The 25,949-nt window shown below is 42.4% G+C and overlaps 1 protein-coding gene across 2 annotated transcripts in view; it reads left to right on the top strand.

Annotated features, from left to right (window-relative positions):
* The first annotated feature begins 1,170 nt into the window (after window positions 1–1,170).
* Window positions 1,171–25,949, top strand: part of mob2a (MOB kinase activator 2a) — a 41,351-nt gene continuing 16,572 nt past the window's right edge. The window contains exon 1 of one of the 2 annotated variants that reach the window (XM_085913830.1): window positions 1,171–1,814. In XM_085913830.1, the coding sequence (XP_085769956.1) occupies window positions 1,798–1,814 (17 nt within the window). In that variant the 5' untranslated portion in view covers window positions 1,171–1,797. Of the gene's footprint in view, window positions 1,815–15,254; window positions 15,731–25,949 lie in introns of those variants that run through there. The other variant, XM_085913829.1, reaches the window with a different exon arrangement.

Here is a 25,949-nt window from a genome sequence, read left to right as displayed (position 1 = left end):
ATGTCAACACTGGCTGAATGATGACATTTAAAAAGAATCATTCTGTAATACTGCTGCACCCACATTTTTGCATTTTTTGCATGCAAAACATTCTCATGTGAATGTCAGGTTTGTCAAGCATCCATAAATATTGGGCATCCAAAATGCGTGTGAAGGTTAAGTCAAGTATTGAAACTGTTTTTTTTCCCTTCAATAATACGGGAAACTCGAGCCTGTTCTTTTTTTTAGGGTACTCCTCCTATATTCCAAAATTATGCATGTTAGATATATTGAAGACAAATTTTCCATGGCTGTGAATGGTTATATTTATGTACCCAATTGCTTGATAACCAGTCCAAAGTAAAACCCGCCTCAAGTTTCAAGGTTTAAAAGAACTTTTAATGCTGGATTGATAAATGCAAATTGGGCTTTTGAACGAGAAGTGCATTTTTGCAACATACCATCCACATGTCCCACGTTTGCTTGCGTGCCTGCACCACAAACATAAACAGAACAACAGATTGGAAAATGGAGATTCCCCATGGGGGATTCTAATTAGCACAAAATGCAGTTGCGACTGTCCCATCAGGGGACGCCACAGCGAGTCATTCACATGATTTGTCTGGTACAGTCTTTATTCGAGAAGCCCTTTAAAAAATAATAATAATACTTATTCAAGGAATTTAAAACCGTGCTGTCTGCATAATTTGTATTTGGAAAAAAACTACCGAAAGGATAGATGATGCAGACAGTGGAAGACAAATCGTGTCAAAAATAATTAAGTGTTCCTTTAAATATCACCCCCAGTAAGATTTTAACGGCGAGATCGTGGACAAAAAAAAAATGATGGCACAATCATGGATCAGCACGTCCCAAAGGTCAACCTGCTCTGACGTCATCCTCAAAATACTCACAGTCGCTAGGGGGCATATTTGTATTGTTTGTCAATGCCCCCCTTTATTATTGTCTGCAATTCATTGTGTCATCTCACTGACAGCATTTAAACGTCCTCTCAAAAGCTCGCAATTTGCAGTGAGGAAATTCCCAATCATGACATTATGCAATGAATCGAGATGATGACAACATGATACGTATTTGTAATAAAACAAGTACAAATGAATGAGCACGGAAAAAGCTTCAAAGCATCAAATGCCATGTAGACGTTTTCATTGCTTCCAACGGTCTACAGACGTACGCGCGTCGCGCGCACAGGAGCGGCAGTCTGAGTGGCTCAGCCCTGTGTTTACTTCCGGACCGAGACGTGAGAGTGGCTCGCCTCGCCTCGCCTCGCAGTCAGAGAAGCAGCAGAAGCTGGCAGCCTCACTGGACCTTCACGCTGTCAGCTAGCACCGCACCGCGGCATTCATACGAGCTTTCATGATAAAGGTTGCCCGGTTTGGCCCAGCGGCCTCCCGACAGATCGCGTCTCCATTCAGCGCACCGATCCGGTCGGAACCCCCGCTCGTCGCCTTGCGCGCTTCAACCCCGCTCTGCGTGCTGTGTTTCCCGGCTCAAAGTCGCTCAATACTTCCAGGCTGCCCCGCTGAGCAAGCTGCCTGTGATAGTGCATCCTCATGCTCCAGGCTAGCAGAGGAGCACAAGGACAGACACTCGGAGCGTGAGCACCGGTTTCCGTGTGGACGGCCAGGGGAGGGAGGGGGGAGTCAAGTGACCCCCGGAGAGAGCGACGGGACTCGGGCGACGCGAGGCAAGCCGGGCTGCGAGGAAGTCGACCGGATCAAGTAGAGGGGGTCGCCTCCGACTCCTGGCGTTATCCCCTGCTAGCTCGCTCTAGCTAAGCTAGCTCCAAACAGCACCATGGACTGGTTAATGGGGTGAGTAGACACCACGTTTCCTCTTTCAACATGTCACCTGCTCACCTTTTTTTTTTTCTGACACTGGGCTTGTCACCGCTTTATTTGTCACGATTCCCGTAGAATGTTGTGTTGATTTCACTTCCATCCTAGCCCGGCAAAGGCTAGTTTGATAGCTAAGCTGCCAGCAGGCTTCACCTGCGATGATCAAGCGACATAACCCAGGATCGGGAGTTTTTTTTTTTTTTTTTTTCGTCTATTTGCGGCGTCTTGCAGTCTGTCCTATAACGACAGCACCCACATTAGATTCTGTCATTGTCGAGGACAGATTGCTGCACGAGGTGTTTATTTTTAGCGATGATTAACCCAACAAAGTGGCTAACATTAGCAGCGTCCCGCTAAGGCTGCTATGCCCAGCTGAGTGCAAGGTGTTCCTTCTCAGGCTGTCTCAACACGCCAGTGCTTCTCAATTGCTGTCACCCGATGATCTGCAAATTGCTAAGCAATAACCCTCTCATCTAGAATTTACAGACTAAAAATCGATTTAGAAAATCCCTTATAAACATGCTCACTTTTTTTTATTATTTAAGAGCATCAAGAATCTGAAGATGAACTAATCGCTTCTCCAAAAATGAGTGCAGGTCATTTTTAAACAACAAAAGAGAAAATGCCACTGATTTCTTGACACTGATCTTTTTGGGACAGTCCTTAAACCTGACATGTTTTATGTTGTGTGGTAAAAGGAGATGTTCTGAGTCCATGGTTTACCTCAAAGTTCTTCCATTGCAATGGCAATGACTATCCCAAAGTTGTGCACAAGTCTGAACATGCTATATTGTTTTTATTTTCAGTCATGAGCACCTTTACAACATTCTCAGAACATTACAACTTTTTTAGAACAGGCCCACGGACCCGTGTGGTCCTCAGGCACCAAGCACAAAAGTCACAATTGCAGTAAATTCAATTGAAGTCTACTATTCAATACTATTCATTTAGCTATTTAAATGAAAACCACATCCATACTATAAGTATAAAACAATCCAATAGTACTAAATGAAATGATCAAATGTGCATCGCTATCCAGTAGTTGACTCCTATCATCAAGGTTAACTACAATTAAGAATACATTGAGTACATTGAGCTTGCTTATTTTTTAGCATGAAAAAATACATTATCCTTTTATTGAATAGTAAACATTTTGGTATGTTATATAATCACAATGATACTGATATTGGGATATTCAACAACCATGTTGCATTTTTTTTTTTTAAATATTGTGCAGCCCTATTTTTTTTTTTTTTAGTACTTTGTTCTTGTGCCTTCTTCAATTGTCTCAGATGTCGTCACATTTGTCATGAGAGACCAAGGTAAGGTATATCTGTGCTGGATTTGTTACAGTATTGAGTACTAAGAAAATATATAATATAATATAACCTTGTGCAATTCGAGATGCAAAGCAACTCAAGCGTCCGATAATTGCAATCCCGCACCAATGGACAATAAAGGCATTCTATTTTATTCGATTCTATCTATTGTGAAATAATGTCAATGTAATTGCTGTAATGATGTTGAAAAGTTAGTTTTCAGTGCACTGTTTTGCTGGCTGCTTCCATTTTTCATTGGCAGGGCGTGTTTGTGTGTGCTTCTCCACCATGTGACATTTTGTCTGAGAGATAACATTTGGCAAAACACATGCAACCACAATATCAGCTAGTTCACATCGGTTACAGTTTTAGTCAAGTTTTGTGCATATTGAGCATCACAAATTTGTTTTATTTGTGTGTGTGGTTGCACAAGGTCATTTTGTACGCTTCTAAGTAAGCTTAGCTTCCTGTTTAGGCTATTTGGGATTCCAATTTTTGCATTGCAGTTTCTGTTAAATTACAAAAGGTAGTAACCTTGAGTGTAATATGAATTGATGTATTTTGACTCCTTCAGTCACTCGGTGAATTTTAGGGCGCGTTGAACTATTAGATGGGCAATTGTAACTCCTTGTGTTGATTTGCTGCTTGCCTGCCATTTAAGAAAAATAACTATGCAATAAGTCCTAAAGGACATTGTCAACTGCTGTCTGTGCAATTCCGTGGAAAAAGATTTCAGATAGAACAGAGAACAGAGCCGTTTGATGACTAATTGAAGGATTTTACTGTGAAGTGGTGCGTTTTCTAGATTTCAGCTTGAAATAGAAAAAAAGCAAAGAGGCTGGAGTTTTTATTCATCATATGATTTAAACCTTCACTTGCTTTCAATTTTTTTGTTTGCAGCGTCTTCAAATTCATGAATGTAATTCTGAGATATTTTCACATAGCAATTATTTTAAAAGGGATTTATTTTTTATTTTTTACTTGCATCTCAGTGTTCAATCTAAGGTGTACTATGAATTTTTGCTCTGTGTGCGACTGAATTTGACAGCCCCGTTGTAATAGAACACAGCCACACTTCTCAGTCCATAGTTCGTGTCATGCTCAAACAGTCATACCTTGTGTATGTTAGGAATTCATATTATGTCGCGTGTCAGCTGATAAAGCCCGATAGCATCGTTTAAGTTTTGACAGCTCGCGTTTGACGACACGTTGAAGACGTATGTTGTCGACGGACCCAAATACGTACTTGCTGATACAGCCAATTTGAGTAGGTTTGTTTTCAGTATACAATGCAACTTTGAAGGGCCAAAAAAAATAAATAAATTTCTAACCTGCTTATCTTGCTCTGGTTTATTGACATTTCACATATGTTCCCATTTAAATACGTTTAGGTGAATTAGTATGATGCAAGGTCAAATAGTTGCTATCAAAGATTTCTTCAACTCAAAATGTTATGCCTGTAATAGAATCTGTCAAATCTTATGGAGGTATTGTACAAAGTAAGAATGAATAAAGAATAGTGGTGCAAAGAACACACAATAAAAGAGGTGTATATAAAAAATGTGTCGTATAAAAGTTTGCAATGGAGTATTTGACGAGGTATCGAATCAATGGAGACATTAGCAGGTGCTTGGAGAAGGAGTGGCATAGTTTACGAGAAAGCAGGAAGCTCCAGGGGGATTCAAATAGAACTAATGGTGATGAGATAAAGGAAGGAGATGATGTTGAGGCTCGTAATATTACTGTATGTGACAAAGCTGTGTTTCCATGCAAGGGCAGCAGCAAGAAAGCGTGCTTCACTCACCCTTGTTGTTATTTTTGCACTTGCCTTCATTTGTTTGCAAGCCAGACGCTAGCCAGACAGTGAGCATTATTTCCAAGCTGCATGACCTCATTTGTCTCGTTTCATATTTAGACCGAAATTGAATCACCAGGGAGCTACGCCTAAATGTGTCTTTCTCTGTCCGGTGAAATGGGCAGGCTTTGACAGATGTTTAATTCCCTTGATTTTGAGTGATGGCTCGCTAATGCTGAACTAAGAGCGAGGGAATTGGACATTGTAACATATTTCTGGATCATCACTAATCTGGTTTTCTTACTCCCTTTTATGTGGTTGTGTAAAAGGCACAGCTGACACGACAAGGACCTTTTCAGAAAATTGTGTCCTACCGCATATATACCGGGAAGTAATCCGATCGTATTTTGATTAGGGATGCTCCAAACTAATCTTTATCTCGTTGGTTCTTCCATTGATTAATCGAGGCGAGGGGAGCAGGCAACGACACAACCAAAAAGAATTAGGCCGCACGAACATAAAACTTTGATGTGACATACGGGGCCACAAATGATCGTCCTGCAGGCCACAAATGGGCCCCCTGGCTGCAGGTTTGAGACCACCGTGATAGATGGATGCCATGTTGGCCCTGAGTGCTGAGCTGTAAATGAATGAAAAAGGAAATCTTGAAACAGAGGAAAAGAAGCTAGAGCATTCTCTTAGTAGCGACGAGGACTACCTTAATGAGAGAACGTACTACTGCTGGAAATGATCTTTATGTTGGATTTCCAAAATGGGCCATTTTTTGCACCAGATTTGCTGGATGAGAACTGTGCGATTTGTTTCCTCCTCCTTTCTTAAGGGAAAGCACACAGCTCTATTATTCCATCTCAGTTTGTCTCCGTCGGCTTTTTAATTCCGTCCCGTTTCTCTCTTAGGACACTGATGTGCAGAGACGTGTGCGTGCTTTGCTACATTTTGAGCTGGGCTCTTCAGTTGTGGCAAGACAGAATGTGTTGAACTGGCTCAGGGCAGCCCCGGTCTCAACTCTCAGATGTTTACCTGCAAGGCTGGCATGTTTGAGGGTCGACTGTGTCGTATTCGCCTACGTCGATGGCCTATCCATTCATCGTGGTCATTTGTGAACTGCAAAATCTTTTTCTCTGTCAGAGGAGAAGGAGGAGCCCCTCGAAGGAATTTAATAGCTGATTTCATAGACACAAAGTATCGGAGCGAGACAGAAAGAGGGTGATGGCGATAAGATAGAAAACAGAAAATGCGAATGAAGGTAAAGAATGAGGGCGAGAGAAAGAGGAGGCAAATGATAGTGCAGTTCAGGCGATAGGTGAGATATGGAGATAGATGAGGAAGCGGCAGCATGGGTCAAAGAGTTAGATTGGAAACAGCAGAGGTCTGCAATAGAGGACAGAGGGGGAGATTTAACTGCAAGGGGCCCAGGCTGCCAGAAACAGACAAATGAGCCCCAGGCAGGAAAAGAAACCGACCCTGCTCGGCCATACTATATATTTTCAGATGAAATAAAAGATATGTGGAAACAAATTTTTTTTTTTTTTCCACATAGCCATAGTTAGCCTCTGATAACTAGGGCTTGGTGGAGCTGTTAGCACTAGTCTAAGCTCACAATAGATTTGCCCTTGGTGGTTGGGGCTAGGCCGCAAGGCTAGTCTGAAGTGTAATTGGATTAGAGATCTCTGTGTTGCATCAGGGCAAGCCAGCCCCAGACATACACACGCTTCAATCGGGACTCAGTAAGTTCTTTCTTTTTTTTTTTTTTTACCCCATTTACTTTCTGATAAGCTGTGCAACCCACAACCTTGCATGAGTGATCCTTCTCTAATCATGATTGGCCGCCCCCCCCCTTACCTTGGCTGTTGAGATCCGTGTTGGCGGTTGCATGCATGTTCATAAACAGCCCCGCTACCTTTACTTTAAATGGGATTACACGGAAGAATGAAGAGCATCCAAAAAAAAGTGAGCGAGAGAATGTACGACAGCCTTTAATGATCTAAGTCCTCCTACTTCATTTAAGAGAGTAATGGAGCGACATACTCTTGACCTGTTTCCGATTGTACGTTTCCTGTTTAGTAGCGACGCACAAGAAATGGGAGGCACTGGTGGGTGTGGTCGAGACAAGACGCCATTACCAACAAGAAGCTCGCCGTTATTGATTTGACCCTTCCATATGGTCAGGACATTAGCTGAGCTTCCTATCGCCATCACACTGTCATAGCAGTGGTTTTTGGATCCTTAAAAGCAGTCGCAAGTTTTTGAACGTACGCAGTCTGTTGTACAGACTGGCTGAGATTCTCCAAGCCCAAATACCAAAGCTCCTTTTAAAATCTACCACTGTATCTCATGGACAACAGTAAACCACTTTTCCTCAGATATTATACATGTGGAGGAGGCATGACTTAGGGAAGTAAAACATCCTTCACAAGGCTAACAGAGTTCATGGAGAAGTTTCAGCCTGGGTCACTGTATGGGAGTTGCTGACTTGGCTCCTCAGCATTGAGGGAGAAAAAGGTTCAAACTGGACTTGACCCTCCAAAAAACATACAACCAAATATTTGACCCCGTTAATCCTCTGATATCCACTTAAGGAAGTGTGTGCGCGTAAACACAGATAAATCTGACTGACTGGAAGCTTACATAGTTGTACACTGGAGAGTATCATCTCCGTATGTTGTGATAATTAGAGATGCACCATAAATAGTCCAAAAAAAAAGTCCAGTTAGCTCCTCACAATCCTACTGAAATGACATATTGAAAAAAAAAAAAAGTTGTGTATACAGAGGAAACGCGTTGGGTGTAGTGTTTGCTCACTTGAGTGGGACGTGAGCGTGCCATGCTGGGCAGACTCGTCGACACACTGGGGAGTGTGCTGCTGATTTATTATCGTCTGTGAGCTGGCTAAATGAGGCCAAGTGAGATGGAAGAGATTAGCTTACATAAAGAGCGATGGAGAGAGAAGTTCTCGGAAGCGAGCAATGGCTCTTGACCTCCTCCTGTTTTTATTCAGTGATTCACACTCCTCTGCTAAGCTGCCCTTTCATTCATCCGGGCCTTCTCCTTGTAGATACGCATTATTCCACAGACAACCACCACTCGTTCTATTGACAAGGATTTCATTTTCTTGCATGAAGTACCGGCAAGACAAAGGTCAACTGTCAAAGGTTGTTGCACACTTCCATTTGGTGACTTGTGGCAGATGGTTTGAAATAAACGTATGAACGCAGAAGGGTTAAACTTGTCTTGACAGTTTTCCTAGTCGACTTCTAAAAGCGATTCTTTTATCAGTTGAAATGCTTGCCTCCGTTTCCTTCACGGGCTTCCCGTTAATACTCATGTCAAGAGGTCAGAGGGCAAAGTAAACAGAAGCTTAGGTCCTAATGATCCGCCATGTTGAATTGCGTGTTTCTTGTTAGCGTGAGGGAGCGAACAAGTGATGTTCCCACGTCCGCCACAAGGAACAGCTGGTCAGAGGTGTGCTATACAGGTTCAGTTTTGCTTCTTGCATCCTGTATGTGATACACGCGAATGTTGTTTCTTCCCTTTTCATTCTCGTCTCGAGATCTACTTTGACGTCATCTGTCTGCAAGCAAGCAATGCCTGTTTTGTTTTGTTTGTTTTCTGCTGGTATTCTTCATGTACACCTGCATCCTCCCGTTTGCATACGACCTCGTATTCGACCTCGCGTGTTGATTCCCCTCCCTCGTCGCCCCACACTATAGCATTTTCCCTCCTCATTGTTGGCAGGAAGTCTTCGTCACTCACTGAAGGCAAACGCAGGAAGCCCCTCGCGGCCGTCCTTCCCTCCCTCCCTCCCTCCCTGCCCAAACCGTCTGTCACTGAGCTGCCTTTATCAGAATGCGGCAGTGTGCGCTTTTGGCTCCAACCACAAGCGACTCGCTCTGTTGCACGCCGCGCTCGTGTATCTCTGTGGGCGCCTGACTCGTGCAACTCGTCTGGCTGCTCGACTGTAGGTTTTGTCCACTACGCGTATCTCAAAATACAAGCAACGCAGTGGTCAGACTGCCAGCCTGGCATATGTTGCAGAAATAAAAAAAAAAAAAGAAATGCATCCATTTTACTCTTCTCAAAAATCACTGAGGCAACTCTTATGGAAGTGTCTGCACGCATTGCAATATTCTCAGCTGAGAGTTTGGGAGCTAGGGTCAATTTTGCATAGAGGTCACTGGTTCTTCACAGCTCTGCAGTGCACTCAGGCTTGAACGTGCGCTCGCACACAACTGTTGCATAACCAATCGAGTTAGCAATTCAGCTAGCGGGTACACGACGCTTGCACATGCATGCGTCGGTATTTGTGGGAATCAAAATTGTTTTCTGTATGGGCGTTCAGAATCATCCACCAAACCAGAAGCTTTGGATGTGCTGCAGTTGGCTCATTGTATGCCTTCCTCTCCATTCATATCAATTTGTCTCTCAAAGTTCAATGAGACTTTATTTCAGAATGCAAGATATGTGCAGCTGCAGTTATGCTTTTGAGCAATGGCGATCACAATTGATCATCTCCTTACAGAAGAGGAATTGAGTTTTAATGTACTGCAACTGAATTTTCGAAAGCTCTTAATCTTATAACTTTTTAACGTTTATATTCCACATTGAAAGCTCCTATACATTTATTTATTTCATTCTCGAAATCCATAGCAAACAGTAAGTACAGGCCGAGAGTGTTGTCAACAGAAACAATGCAGTGCATCTCTCTACCACAAGAGGGCACAATTCCACCAGTTCACATGTACTCTACTACACTGACGCCTACCTGGCAGCAGTTACAGGTGATCTTTATGGTTTTCATATTGTGACTCAATGAGTAAAGCAATATCGGTTGGACCCCGTATAGGATGATCCAGTAAGCATGAAATTAGATCTCGTTGTATAATTATGCCTCGCAGGTCTTCCCAATGTGCATCAGGCTCTACGTGGGTTTTTTCCGGTCATGGATCACATGACTATATCAAGAGGCTACAGTATTGACCCAGTGGTACCAGTCCATCAGCGGCTAGAGACAGAAACAGTGATCAATAATACTGCCTCTTTTTGCATTCCCGGTCAACCTCATTATAATGAGCGGTGTATGAAGTATCACAAACATTTACAATTTATTTCCTCCCACCCCCAAAGCAGTTTAGTTTGTTGTATATTATATAACGGGATAACTAGATGACATTGGTCAGGTTTAGTGTGTTAGTTATTTCTGCATACTTTGTGCATTATTTCTGTTGAACACTAGGTGGCACTCAAATATCTGTCCTCGCAACTTTCTTGCTTTCTTTTTCTTTCTTTTTCATTCTTTCCTTTTCATTCTTTCTTTTTCATTCTTTCTTTAAATAACCTGTGAGACCTTGTTTGGAGTTTAGATTGTAAAACAATGGAGTATTTAATTTCTCTTCACTCATGTAGTGCCTGTGCCCCTTTTAAGATTTAATTTAGGAGTAATTGCAGGACATTACAAGCTGCCAAGACCTCTGATATATTCATTCATTCATTCATTCATTCATTTTATTTATTTATTTATTTATTTATTTATTTATTTATTTAAGTCTTAACTTGCCTGTTTCACTTGTTGCATGATGTTTGTATAGTTTTTTTCCTCTCATGGAGGATCTTTTTCATTTTTACAAGGTCCTCTTCCCGATATCATTACTCATTGTGACATAAAAATGTATTTGAATATGTCTTTTTATTCACCAATATTGAAGGAGGTTTTAGCCTGAATGATTCAATTCTATAACACGCTCAAGGCACTTTACATTTGTTGAAAAAGTTTTGAAGGCGTCAGTGACTCATTGGAAAGCGGCTCGCCACGCGTAGTTATCGCTGTGAAATGCACATTTTTCTTCTAGGGGCATACAGTAGGCTCTTGTGTTGAATCCTCACTGGGCCTGTTCCCCCCAAAACTTTCCAAATATGTCTGTTTATTTTGCTCATTTTTACTCAAACTGTGTCCAGTGTGTGCGCACAGTGCTCAGTACAGTACAGTGGCTTCTTGGTGACTTGGCAGTGCTCCCTTGTGTACACAAAATTGCGTAAGCAACTTATGTTTTTGCTTTCAAAAATATGTCTATTTTGGGGGGGGGGGGCAATAGAGCACAGTGTGATGAATGAGGCACACATTCAGTGTGTCTTCTGTCAATTGAAGCACTGGGGAACTCGGCACACACAGAAACATGGTCATCTGCGAAAGCTGCCAGCTCTTGTCTGCACTCAAGTACCTTTGACCACAGTTCCACATGTGTGTTTGTGAGAAGTATTCCTGGAAATCCTGGGTGGGAGTTTAGAGGCCAAGCACAGCAATCTGTCATGATTTTTTATTTTTGTTTTTTGAAGGGTAAGCAGGAGAAGAAAATGTTTTCATTCGCATTAATCAAACACCTTCAGACAAAGTCATGCTTGGTTAGAGAAATCTTTTTTTTTTTTTCAGGAGGCAAATGAAGGGGGCTCAAGTTGTGGGGATGAGCTGATAGAATGATTTTCAAAACAAGCTTCTAATATCTTCATGGAAGCGCTGTTAGGAGAGGAATAAAATCCTGGTTTATGAATACATCCTGGAAAGAGGATTGGATTAAAGCTGAATAGGACGAAAGAGGAGGTATAGAACGGCATCACTTCAAAACAAGCCTTTGTGGTCTGTGAGTTCCCTTCCTCTTTATGCAAAATCCAAGCCACATACAAGTGTTATCGTCAATTCCCCATCTTCCCCCATGTCTTCTCCTTCCAGTGGTTGCGGTCTAACTGTAGTGACTGACGGAGGCATCAGCAGTTCTGTTACCAGGCTGCTTTTATAGTAATAAGCAAACGCAGCCCTTGACGTGAACTTGTACATTACAAGATATTGATTATCAAATATTTCTGTATGCATTCTGTTTGAAAGAGCTTTACTCCTCAAAGGCAATCAGGCAGAGTGAAGCACAACTCCCACTTGATCATTATAATATTGTTCTGCTCTAGCTTCTTTGTTTAACAAAGTCACTTCACATTATTCCACCATCTGCTTTCAGCACATTTCAACATTCCTGCACCTCTGTCAATGTCACTTATTTGTGTTTGTTTGGGAGGGTGCTGAGAATGCAATGCAACAGGGTTGGGATCTGGACAGCTAGTTCTCACCATTAATGTAAGAAGAAAACAGACACTATTGCATTGTACAAATACCAGAGGTTTTGGTGGAGTTTAGTCAATATGGCAGGTAAATGTGTCTCCCAGTTGTGTGTGCTAATAGAGTGAATCACTAACATTGGGCAGCATTTATTTTTTTATTTTTTTGCCTTGGAGTACACGAGACTGACATAAAAAAAAGACCCCTATTGTCACAACTACAACCCTCCCTCAACGATGAAGGGGCATCAAAAAATATAAAGGGTTAAAATGGCATATAGTCCGCCAGATCGCATTTGTATGGTAAAACTTTGCATCGTGCACTAAAAAGATCAATGGATGGATGCATGTAGAATAAGGTGCTATTTGATTTCTGTCTTTGCTAATTGTGATTGGCAATAACATCTCTCAGATAATGTCTTACGTCATTACTAATTATCGACAATAAAAAACATTTAGGAATACAACTCACACACACACCGATATATTAACACACGCGTGTTTGCCAAGAGTACAGCCCAGTGCTTAAATGGCATTAGTGGTTCCTGAGTCCTAATCTTGGCCTTAGATCTGCTTCACTCTTCTAGTTTAGACAAGAGCTATGTTTGGCATGAGGTGCTTTATATGCATGTAAATAGATACATAGTCAAAAGACAGCAGTAGCATCGAAAGTATTTTTGTTCCCCCCCCACCACCACAAAGACGGTGTCATGGTGTCAGTGTAGTTTGCACACTGTTGAGGAGTTGATGTTTTTCATGGCAGGCTGAGATGATGATCGTGTGACTGTCGAGCGAGGCTGCGGACAAAGGCGCCTCTGCCCCTCGAGCACACTGTCGCTTTTAACACCGGCTCATTTGTCTTGATCCCGAACTCCACTGCAGCAGACTTGCGCGCGCCTGTCACCGATACGGACTCTTTGTGTTTGGAATCCAGACTGCCCCGCGGAAACTGCACGGAGGAGGGGGGGGGGGGGCAAGGAGCAGTTTGGAGAGAAATAGTCGGGAAGGTGTTGAGCAGCGAGCAACTCCGTATTGTGTGCGCCGCGCAGCCTGTTCCACATCAGCAGCCGGCTCTATTTGTGCTGTTTTCGAGACGCCGCCTAAACGCTCCGACATCGCACCATTCTGGATTTCTTGATCCGCTTCCTGTCGTCCAGGATGAGGTTTAAAAGGAACGGCTCGTACACTCTGAATAGGTATGCAAGTAAAGATGCTGCTGTGGGCAACGCGACTTGATGTGACGCTCGAGATGGGGGAGGAAGCTGTGGGTGAGAGGGAGGGAACTGCTTGTTATGTCTTCCTGCCATAAATCACTTTTCTATGGAGCTACTCCATGCTCTCATTGTTGTTTTGCACCATTCTATAATGTGGGCCATATGGACACAGTGCCGTATGATGTCTTATTTGTGGGGGCTGTTACGATTAGAAAAAAAACAAATACATGGCTATTTATATCGAAGGGGAAAACTGTTTACCGCCCACCAGCCTGATTAGTGTTTCGATGACACGAGTTTGTTTATTTTTTTCTGGTTTCCCCACGTGTTTTGAAGAAACTTGTTGCCGTTTCAGAAGCTCTTTGTCTCGTTTGTGCGTCTTCTTTCTCACATTGACTTCCATCTTCATGTTTTTTTTCTTCTCCCCCTGTTTTTCCCTGAAGGCAAATGCTCCTTCCTTTGGACCCATCACCTAGCAACTTTGTATGTGCTCGGTGTGACACCCCCTCCCCTCCATCTCATCCCACTTTTCTCTGCCACAATAACAATAATCGCCTCCATGTATAAATCTGTTGTTTTTATGCAGGTTGTGTGTGTTGTGGTTTAGCCTTTTTTTTTTGTCTTATGCTCCTACGATTGAAAAGGAAGCCGCATTTCTTTGTTTTCTTGCCTCTGGTAAAGAATGTCATTCTTTTATTGTTTGATTGAATTACATGAATGGGTTCAAAAGTTATAGGAAGTACAGGCACACAAACACAATAACCTGCTCATATTTTTTGGGGAAAGTGACAGTTTGTTTAATGGCAGTTTCACGCTTAGCTCTCAGGCACTCCTTTTCCTCTCTTTGCCTTGTTATTGGGCACATGGCCTTCCGCTGGGCATTACACACACAAAACCCACATCCTGATCCTGCCTTTTAGATCCACAAACTCTTGGAATGAATTCCAAGCACCCCATGTCCACTCGTAATCACACAATCAAAATCAAGGACAATGCCTCCCCAGTTTACCCTTGATTATTTGATCTTAAATGAGAATATATTTACACTTTAATTAGGAATATTTGGAATGATCAGTCTCTCTCTGCGTGTTCGATCACACATAAACCTACACATCTTTGTTTGTCTGCAGGTAAGAGTGATGATGTAATTACGCCGCAAAAGAGGAGGTCTCTTTAAGCGCAGCTTCTGGCGACAGGCCTCCGAGGAGGAGGTGGAGTGATAACGTCATTGGATGTGAAGTCCTCTGCTGATGTGCTGCGGTTTTTTTCCCTTGTGTGTTGTTTCCTTCATCCAGAGCGCAATTCTTTGCTTGTGTTCAAAAGGGGTCTTTTTTTAAGATGAAGGTGCTTCAGCTCCTTATCTTATTCTTGGCAAGCTGTCGTTATTTGTACCGTCTGACATTGAGCATCAGCATTCAATTGCGTCAGCCACCTTCGTCACTCTGTGTTAAGCCCGTGTTGGCGTCAGTGTCACCCTTTTGTTTACGGTCACATGGTTACCGTTTTTAACAGCACCGTTGAGTGATGCTGTGTTTGGGGATTCGTTTGTGCGTTTAACGCACGCACACGCACAAGTAAATAAAGTGCATTGCAGTGCATGATGTGAAGGAACGATGCCCTTCATCTTATTTCTCTCTGGAGTACTCTGCCACCGATTGGCTCCCGTCCCGGGGGCTCGCCATAGCGCTAGCCCCTCCCATTTGGTTCCACTGCATCATTTGTAAGAATGAAAAGTCACCCTGATTGTATATTTACCAGAAGAGGGAAGCTAGCTTTCAAAGTATTAAGGCTAATGATTGTTGAATGTTTTGGGTTTAATATGGGCACTGGATGTTGTGGAAACGGATTGCTGTCACCTGAGTTTAGTTTACCCCCCCCCCCCCCCCCCTACACTGCCCCCTACTCTCTTGCTACCGCCCTCCTTTTTCTGTCCCACTTCTGCAGTCCACCCTGTGCTGCCCATCCGTCTGCACTTTGTTTACGGGGTCTATGTTTGCCAAGATAATCTTCCCGGGGTTTTTTTGTTTTTTTTTTAGGTGCAAGTGAGCGAGGGAGAGAGCGAGTGAGAGAGTTGTTCGCTTTGCAGAGCGAGAGCAAGAGTGTGAAAGAGGCAGGCAGTTGCGGACGCTGGACGTCAGAGAGAATGAGTAACCAGCTCTATGAAAAATTATCCGATTTTTGCGAATGGAGTTTGCCGGAGTGCGTGTCTTCCTACTCCGTTTTGCGGGGACGCGGATTGGTCCTGCATTGGTCTGTCCTGTGCGCAAGTCAAAGGTTGTTTGTGCAACTACGTAATTGAACAAGGTGCTAGGCTGGACATTTTCGCCCTGCACCTGTAGCCAAGAGTGCAGACAGGGAGGTGAGAACCAAGAAGTCTCCGGCTCGGTTCTGCTTCACCGCCGTCTTGATGGGTGTTTTGGTGTGCTGCAACTGCTTCTTCTATAGGTAATTAACCATGTGACAACTTTTTTCCCCTAAGTTGCAGGTAGTAGAGATGATGTTTTCCGAAAATTCCATTTCTACCCCCACCCCCCTCCCTTTCTATGTCGCACTGTTATTGTGCTGTGGTTTGGAGGTGACATTTGAGGTCAGTGCTGCTGTAGCAGACAGAGATTCTGCTGGAGTCACAGCCAAGCCAGGCTATCGTGACATGTACATGGGGGGAGGAAAGCTTGTGAGGATAGCGGTGCCTCACGGAGTATGTATATATTCTTTTTTCATAAGCAAAGACTTGTTTGCTTATGATGTGCTGGCCTTGCCAGGCTTTCCAAACTTTGCCTCCCTGTGAGCCTCTTGGCTGCGATTCAGTTTTGATTTGAACATAGTGTACCGTCAAGAAGGGGCAAGGATGCGTTTCCTCTCTCCCCGTTAGTTCTTTGCGGCGTATTGTCAGACCCCCCCACAGCCATTTGACTGTACTTTGTAATCTGTTTTGATGAAGGTACTTGCCACTGCCATGTTTAGGAGGCAGGCCCATCTGTTTACAGACTTACACTACATGCTGGTACTCTGACAGGGGACTGCTGGACTAACTTTGTTAGGGGAGATGGTTTTGGTGGGGCTTGTTGGCAGTTAGTGCATCTGGTTCCCCTCTCTTGTGGTTGTGTGCTGAGCCAGTTATAAGCTATAAGTCTAAATATAAGGTGTTAGTTCTCTGAGGAGCTTTTTGACGATGGTGAAATTGTAGCATATCTCACACCACAGCTGGATTTGCAACTTTGTTTCACCTTGTTCAACTTTTGGAGTGCGTTCGCGTGTGCGTGTTTGTTCGTGTGCACTGTACTGTGTAACTCTTAATGAAAGAAACACACACACGTCTAGTGAAGGGAGGGTTTGTTCCTGAAGTGTGTTTTCCCTCCGTGGTGATGAAGGTGAGGGAGGAACCTGGACTGTGTGCTCATGTCTCTAAGCCTCATTAAGCCAAAATGAGCCGGCAGGTCTTTTTTTAGCAAATTTTCCTCTCTATTCCACCTCCATTAGTTAATCAAATAGTGTCACCATCACAATATGTGGCATGATTTGTCTATTTTTTTTTTCTCTCCTCATTGACCTCAGTGCAAGGACATAGACATCTCTTGTGTTTCAACTTTCAACAGTGGCATTTTGTAGCCTGGCAAGCCAGACCAATGCTACGGCAATTGGGCTGGTGGGGAGTCGCATTGATGTGCATTTCTGAGGCGCTTCAAAGGAACCGACAGATTGAAGAACAGACGTGAGGTGGAGGAAAAAATCCACGTCGTCGTTTGAAATAAATGACTCTGTGTTTTAAAATTGAGTTTAATGCTGAATTAAACACACTTGACGTGAGGATGGACTTCCGCTGCCAAAGCGTGACGTTGCGCTGCAGGATACGTCACGGCAAGTAAACAAATTTGATTCATCGGTTCTTTTTTGAGCCGAGCAACTCCGTGCTGAATGGACCTCCCAACCAGCATTTGGCTTGCCAGGCTAGGCATTGTGTGGACTACACACTGCCTGCCAGCACTTCGGCAAACCACTCTCATTGTGTGACATTAAGTGAAATAACAAATGCATTTCATTTAAATTTTCAGCCTCCATTCAGGATTTGGGCAATCCGGTTCGGACTAAAACAGGCTTACCGCTGAGACAATGAATTCAACAGCTGGCTGGATATCGACTCACTTTCAGTTGAGATGCATATCCAATAAGTGAGCTTGGGTTCTGCTTGCCAAGAAAGTTTGGAACGGTACACCTTGTTCTGGCTTGCATTACCACTGCAGGATGTGTCGGTTGCAAGAGCTGTGTCATCTCCTAAAAAGTAGTGTGACAACAGGAAAACCGTTACAATGAAATGGCCCATGACAAAAATCAATTTGACACCCTCTGTGTTAAAAAGGAAGCGATGGCAAGCCTCACTCTGCTGAAAATGACAGATGTGACGATGGTCACGTTGATCTGTGCGACTCTCTCAATAAAGTAAGTTTGGTGGACTCTCACCTAGACTTATTTATTATTCTGTCAATGGTAGCTTCTAGCACTGATTTAAAAAAATAGAAGATAGTTTGAAGGTATGTTCTTTGCTGATTAAGTTGGGCATTTTTAATGAAGAGACGCTTAAGTGAGGCTGCCAGTGTAGTTTGATCTTTTTGGGTTAGTTCAACATCATGTGTAAGGCTCATCATAGGATCCCAGTAATCCCTTGGCACGCTCATAAAGTTGCTTTTTCAAGTTGGTCTGGTGCAGTATGTTGAAGCATTATTCTTTTTGTTTTGTTTTTCCCCTTATTTGTCACAGTTTCCTCAACATTTTTCTATGAGGATAGTTTCTATACAAAACCGTTTTATAAATGTTATGTGAAATCCCATGAGAAACAGAGTTCCTGACATAACATCAGCAAGTTTGCTTTGAATGGATGTGTCCATTGTTTGCTCTCTGTTTAGCCTATTTCCTTGTCTTCTTATCATGTTCTACCCAAACAATCGGGGCATGTGGCTCACAATCAACGAACTCGAGTTTAACGCCCTCGCACTGAGCGTATTTCAGTTAACTTGTGTTGGGGCACCTGCCTAAATGTGTTTGTTGAATTAGTTAAAGGAATTATACATCTGCAAGATTTTGTTCATGGTTTTTGTCGGGCTCGTACCTGAATGAAATCTCCACACGGTGACCTACCCCAAATGGATTTATTTGACAGCTGCTTCGCTATACAATACACTAATCCTTCCCTCGAGTAGAATGACATTCATGGGCTAGAGCACATCAAGAAGGTCTGTCAGCGTTCACTGACTGTCCTCTTCCTTCATCCGTTGTCTTGTCACTGCAGCGTGCCGAGCTCACACAAGGACAGTTGCATAACACTTTCCACAGTGTTTACTTGCTTGCATTCAACAGCGGCTTCATCTTGCTGGCTCATGAGAAGCTGAAAGTGATGACCTTGCACTTACCTCAACTCTCCATTTAGCGCTAGTTAAACGCAGTGTAGTGCTGTATTTTTCATCGATACATGGTTGACAACGAAACAATGTGTTACTTGTTGTGCTTAGGCTTGTCATGTTAATTACTAGGTTCATCGTTCGATGAATAAAATGGAAATTATAGTTGTTGTTTTTTTTGTCATTCACACGCGTGTTTGTTTGCATTATGTGCCTTGAGTCATCAAGTGGAAAAGCATTTCCTTCTTTTGCCTGTTACTGATCTATCGCTAGCTTTGTTCATAAAATTAATCGTAAAAAAATACAAACAACAGCTTTTGGCATTTATATTGGTGTTGTTTTTAATCTAAGATTTTTTTTATTGTTCTCCAGTGCAAATGTTCAATATTCTTAAATTGAACAATGTATATTTTAATTAGATTTGCTCTAATATCACTGGCATTCATCGTTTCTGGGGAAACATATCGGCCTCAATACATTATTGTAACAAGCCTTGTGCTAGGGGAAAAAAAAAAAGAAGTTTATACCTGTGCCTACCAGACATATTCATATGGCCTTTAAGCATGAAAGCGCCTCAAAAATGTCAGGTGAAGTGGGTGTTGGAATCGCTGCAACAGCCCCCAGCCTCTCTGCTCCCTCTCGGGACAAGAGGGCCTTTTCAAGGGAGACAGGAAGCCTTTAGGCGCCTCGCTTTGTGTTTATTGAGGTTGTCTCAGGAGAGTGAAAGGAAAGGGTGGTGTGGTTGTGCAGCCGAGCAGCCTGGAGAAGGTGGTGTTGAGTAGGTGTGTCCACCACCACAATTTCTTGCACAGCGGTGTCATTTTCCTCTGTGCTGCAGTGCCAGCCTCATATGTTTTCATAATCGTCCATTATGCTACTGTAACTGGATACTAGACTGAAGAAGATAACAAGAAAAAAAAAAAAGATTTCAACCTTGATCTATGATTTTTAGGCAAATGAGCAACACAAACATTGCTAGCTGTGATGATGCTGCAGGATGAGGAGCAATTGTTGTGCATTGCTGACGCAAGCATCTTCCAGATGATGTATTTATTAAAATAGCATAAGCACTTCCACGGAGAGCAGATACATTGAACATGGACACTCACTTCACAACACCCTGTTGTCCACTCGGTTCTTCTCCCACAGTATTTCGGCATGACATAACATGTTGATGAGGAATTTCAAACACAGCCACTGGCTGATCATTTGCTAACTCTGGAGACAAAACACTTCAGTAACAGTTTCTCCAGCAATACATTCTTCAAGTAGATCGTTCATTTACTCGTGCAGTCTGCTTTGAAACTTTCCATGAAATATTTTGAAAAGTACGAACGTTAATTTGTCAGAATAATGTTGGCTTGGTACTCGTTCTCTTCAAGATCATCACACCCCCCATTCCAAAATGTGGAAATAGTTGAATAAGTGGGTATGGAATATTATCATTGAGTACAGTGCATCCTTGGGTCATGAACTTAATTCATTCTATCACCAGTGATCGTGTTTGTAACCCGAAACATTCATTTCCACAGAAATGACGGGAAATGCAAATGAGCTCCTTACTTGCCTTTCGTGTTAAGCCTAGTGAACACAATCGTTCGTAACCAGAGGTTCCTATGTACTTATGGTCATTTGACTAATTGTCCTACATAGAGTAATTAACAATCATTTAATTGTCTCTGTCTCGATGTTTTGAACTGGTGTTTCCATGCCTGCTAGCAATGTAATGTGTAGAATTATAGCGCCCGCAGGAGGTCTGTTAATGAATAGCTCAACTTTCCTATAATGAGCATCTTTATGCTCCCATTATTATTATTTTTCCGTAAGAAGTTGAGTCCATCGACGGTGCCTCCCCTGCTTCCATCCATTTGGTGCTTTCTATCTTGCCTCAGCTGCTGTAAGACATGAATCCATCAACTCTAGACGCTTCTTCCACATCAGGTGATAATAGACCATTGTAGCGATCCCCAGTGCCTTGGACCCAATCCTAATTCTATTTTAGATAAGATTTTAAATGATCTCACTGCACTACCTCACCTCGATCCGTATCCAATATTGTCAGCCAATCAGATACGTTTCAAAGAATTCTTTGGAGAGAACATCAGAGTTCAAAATGAGATGACCTTAAAAAAAGAGCGAGAGTTAGAATCAAAATGTTGGCAAATCTTAAATCGAATTGACATTCCAGTGCATAACAGCTTTCATAATTTCGAGGAGATCTACTGAGTTGACCTTTCCATATGTTTATCTGCTACCAAAGGAGTTTGCATGCTTTTATGTTACAGTTGTATGTGTTTTTTTTTTTTTTTCCATAGCCTTGAGTATAATGTGTCTGACATGTTCTCAAGTTTCCTCAATAATAGCTGAAAGGCCCCCATTGACATCTGGAGCTTTCACTGTCATGACTATCCCAAGCCGAAACTGAGATGTTTTTACTCAGTTTTTGTGTTTACAAGAGTTGACACCCATATTCTTCATCCAAACATTTGTTTTCCTTTTGTCTCAGTTACAGCACAGGGTCATGCCATGGCTGTTGCTTTGTCTCGAAATCCATCTGCTTTCAAACTTTTACTGACTGAGATGTGAACAATTTCAAATCAAACAATGGCGTCAAAATAATTAGCAAGGTTCCTCAACTCACTTCAAATAGTGCTGAAGATATTCTGTGTACAAGAACTGCACATTTACATGACCAGTTTGTTTTTTTGGATTATTAATCTATTGGCCACCTTTTGGTCATATGCCTGCTCTTCACTTCTTTGTCCAAACGTTCTTGGGCGTGACCACTTCCCAGCCCTCAAATCTGTTCCAGTCTTGGTGAAACCCAGACAATGGCGCAGTTTCCTCTCCAGTCAGGAGATGGCTAGATCTCGTCTAGTCATCTTTGCTCAGGCGGTCCTGTCGTTTATTTCTTTATTTTTCCATTGTGAGCTGGGCTAAAGGATACTCGCACCGCTGAGATAAAAGTAGTACAAAGAGACATATTTTTACTGGAGTGTATTCAGTCTGAAATTATGTAGCTGACATCTGAAAACAAGCATGGACCATTTCATTTCCTTATTGCCATATATCTGAAAAGCTTGCTGGGAAAAAAAAAAATATCAATGAGCATCTTCCACCCTTTCATTTCCAACCATGAGTCACAAAATCATAAAACCGGTTGATACATTTCTTCCATTTCAGCCATATCAGAAACATCAGCAAGTGAATCTGGAATTTCCCTGTGTGGGACAAATAAAGGCAAATATGTCATCTAATCTTAACCCTAACATATGTTACAGTTTAAGGAAAATTTCCATTCAATAACACAGTCCCTACATTGAACTAGTATTATTAAAAAAAAAAAAAATGCAATGGGATCAGAAATCTGATTGTGTTCATCATAAGCTTTTAGCCAAGGACATTTTCTTTCTTCCATCTTGTCCGGTGAAATAACAATTTTAACTTGAGTATGTGTACCTTAGTGAGAAATTAAGACCATTTTCTTGGAAAAGGGAGTCCCCCAAACTTCTCCTTTCATCCTTAACCACCCCTGTGTTGTTACTGTGAGAATGTGAGGGCCTGGGAGAGTGCAGACTCCTGTTATGTAACATCCCTCGAAACACAACGAGCACACTAATGTGATGTGACTTGTCAGTGCTTTGCAAATCATTGTCATGTCTGCTGACCTGATGGCATCTTTGTTGTGGCTTCTGACTTCCACGCCCTTGCGTGTCATGCAAACTTTTTTTACTTATTTAATTGTCCATGCATGAATCGGCTTGACTTGCATCACATGCTCATTCAAGTTTCCATTGTTGGAGGGAAATTCTGTACATTTTAATCATACCCTGAACCGTCTTGTTTGTGTTTCAGTTGTGTCTCGGAACGAGTTAAGTATTAACATCCCCTTCTTGGCTTAAATGCCTTCACTTGGGAGTTAATGAGCTGCATCCAGGGGGGCACAGCCATATGGAGTAAACACAACTCTACGCAAAATTGTCTGATGAATGCTCTTTTTTTTTTTTTCGCAGCAACTGGATGCAAGTTGAAACCAAACTGGCATTGCTTTATGAATTTGTAAATTTGAGTCAATCTCAGCGGCCGTGAAAAGAGAGCTCTGTTCATTCCCGAGCCCTTATGCCTTGTACCATCGTGCTCCACCTCATACGCACTTCCTGTGCAAACATGGGCGCTACCCAAAATGCTTATTCTCCACCACCTCCTCTTTGCTTCCTGACTCCATCCTGTATTTCATGAGGATCTTTCACCGCGCGCTTTCGTGCCAACTGCTGTGCCCCAATGCAAACTGTGGCATGTTTGGCTACAGCCCAGCCGCCATTTTTAGTTTCCATTGATGCCATAAACTCTCCTTCAAAGTGCATAGTGCTCCCCTCCTTTTCAGAGTCTTTCCACAGCAGCAGATTCATCTTAAGAACGTGCAGTTAAAGGGTGGTCCAAACATCTGAACTTATTTGATCGTTCGAGACTTAAAAATTATTTCTTATCTCATGCTTTTTATCGACAAGGAACAGAAAAGCACAATGAATTTTGAATTTGTATTCACTCCGATGCCTTTTCTAGAGGTTGCCATTGCTAATAGGTCCTGCTTTCTTTTTCCGCCCACCTATGGCCCTCCGAGAACAGAGAAGCTGTTCTTGCTCGTTTATCCCCAATCAAAAGAACAGTGTGCACTCCCATTTTTTTGACAGCAGGTGTCAGCATTGCTCCCGCACCTAATTTGTCAGTGACTGGATCACGCCAGAAAAGGTTGTTCCTCACCATTGCTCTTCACATTTGCCTTGTAATAAACATCTGGAAGTGAAATCTCAAGGCTATGTTTTGCGTTTGTTAAGAAATGTCCTGAACTTTATCAGCAGCGGCCAATGAAGACAGATTAACATATGTCAAGTTTCTGTGTGCCAAGGTCATGCAGTCTTCCCATGAAATTCTGCATTCTTTCTGCTTTTTAAGGGATTGTTTGTGTTCTGGGGAACCTTTTTAATTACAATAAAATACAAGGCTTTGATTTTTAATTTTAAATCAAAGGCAGAGTAGAATCCCTCTATTCTTTTATGTACTGCTTTTCCAGATTGGTATTGTGGGATAGACACATTACACAGACAGACATTTTCAACCATTTACTTTGCTTTTGGCCTTTTGCAGAGCCATATACTGTCTCCCCTGTAAACATCTGGTAAGTGAACCACTGCCGGTTGTGTGCACCAGAGGTCACCAACCCGAGGTCACCACCTCTCCTCCAACTTGACCGCTATCTGTGTCTGTTACATGACAGCCGGTGTTTATCTTTTCAACTTGACGACCGATAAATTAGACCGGCCAGGTGGGCAATTGTGGGATACATCGAGACTCGCCCGGTTAAGGAATGTGGAAAGGAAGAACGGGTGTGTGTCCGGGGCATGCTGAGACAACTCCCACATTGAGCTTCTCATCCCCCTGCAATTTGTCATGACATTTACTGTCAGCTTTGTCCACTCAATGTTTCACTCCCTTCAGTCAACTATGGTACTGGAGTTAATAGTAATTTCCTCTTTTTCTCTTCCCTTTTCCTTTCCTATATTTATTTTTTCATCCATCTTATATATATATTATATTTCTCATCTTCTGTCTTTTCATTTTGCTAAATGTCCCAGTTCATGGTCTAGTGCTGATGGAGCCCGGTGCGGTGCTGTTCGCAGAAATTCTATTGCTACGGTTTCATATCTCCAAATCAAAACCAGTTGAAACCATTCTATTTATATCTTTTTCAACGATTATCCTATCTAGATGTCAAAGAAGATAAACCATATACCGTAAGATATTTAGCTTTTGGTGCTCGCTACTCCTTGTCTCTAAGATGAGGGAGCCATGACATGTGTCAGCATGCAGCCCTTCCCTACCTACAGGAATGCAGAGCAAAGAAATCAAGCCAGGGATGAAACGGTGCACAGACGTTGAGGCCCAAAGGTGGGGAAGAATGATTTGATTTGCTGAAAGGAAAATAGGAGTGTCATGGGGGGTTTTTTTTTTTCCTCACCTAATGCCTGATGAATGTTCACTGCTGTTTTGTTGTACTGCTTAGTGCCTGGAGCAGAGGTGTGAACATGTTAGTATGATCATTTCTCAGTGGTTTTTTTTTTTTTTTTACTCTCAGACATTTTGACTTCTGCTCCTTGTAATTGTTCTCTCAATGATACCTAAACTCTCCATATTCAATTAGAAATACAATACAGTGCAGTAGCACACACATTTGACTCCAGAAGTAGTTAACAGGCAAATACTTTGAGCATTGATCCTCGTGCATATGAACATTAGAGAGCCCTTCTTGCAAATTTCCTGGTTTCGCTTGGATTAGCACGGAAACAAAAACCGCTGCAAATATACGTATATATAACATATTTCATGCCCTTGCTGACCTTTCGAGAGGCCCATAGAAAATCCAGGGGCTCTAAAGACCTTCAGTGTGCAGTGTTTTCTCTGGCTAAGACCTTGCCTAAACACACTACACACACCCAAAATGCAGACCCAAGGGAGCCATGGGGGAAGCATGCATGCTTTGGATGGAATACGAAGTCACATTTTAAATTGTTTGTTTGTTTGTGTGTTTGTTATTGAGCAGCATTTCACAATATCTGCTCCATACATTTCAGTGTCATTTGAAATGTGTTACATATACTGTATTTTTCTTTGAAAAGTTTCACACAAGTAGTTTAAATATCCCCTTAATGGTCTTCGTAAATGGTCCTGATGTCTGTGATCGGCTGGACATGGCAGCTGCTTAGATGTCATCATGTCCCAAGGCGTATGTGTTGCAAAAATGGTACGAGTCCAGTGTGGTTGTTTCCATGAGGTGGTTTGACCACTTTCATATCCAACCTGTTGAGCCACCCAGTCATCCCTCTTAACAGAAGTTGAAGTGCTGCTCATTTATCGTGGTCATGTTTATTTAGAAAAGAACAAAAACAAAACAATTTCATGTCCTTGGCTTTTTAATTAAGTGTCATGTGTCAATCCTTCTATCCTGTCTCACTGGATCAACAAAAGTTTTGCCCGAGTTGTTAACATTCCAAGACGGTGTATTCATTTCAACACGCACGTCTTAACCGTGGTGTTTTGACGTCAACGATTTGAATTGCTCACATTGTTTTCCACTGCGGCCTGTTTGCCTTGTACTGTAGTAGTCCATCAGGCAGAGCAATCATTTTTGGTGTTTTGCATGCAGTATTTCAAGCCCGATGCCATCATCTGTTGCAAAGGGTCGGATCTCGTCTTTTGCATGAACTGATTTTGTT

The sequence above is a fragment of the Syngnathus leptorhynchus genome, chromosome 6, assembly GCF_054491065.1.
Source record: "Syngnathus leptorhynchus isolate UIUO chromosome 6, UIUO_Slep, whole genome shotgun sequence".
Classification (NCBI taxonomy): Eukaryota; Metazoa; Chordata; class Actinopteri; order Syngnathiformes; family Syngnathidae; genus Syngnathus; species Syngnathus leptorhynchus.
This window is presented reverse-complemented; position numbering and strand designations above follow the sequence as displayed.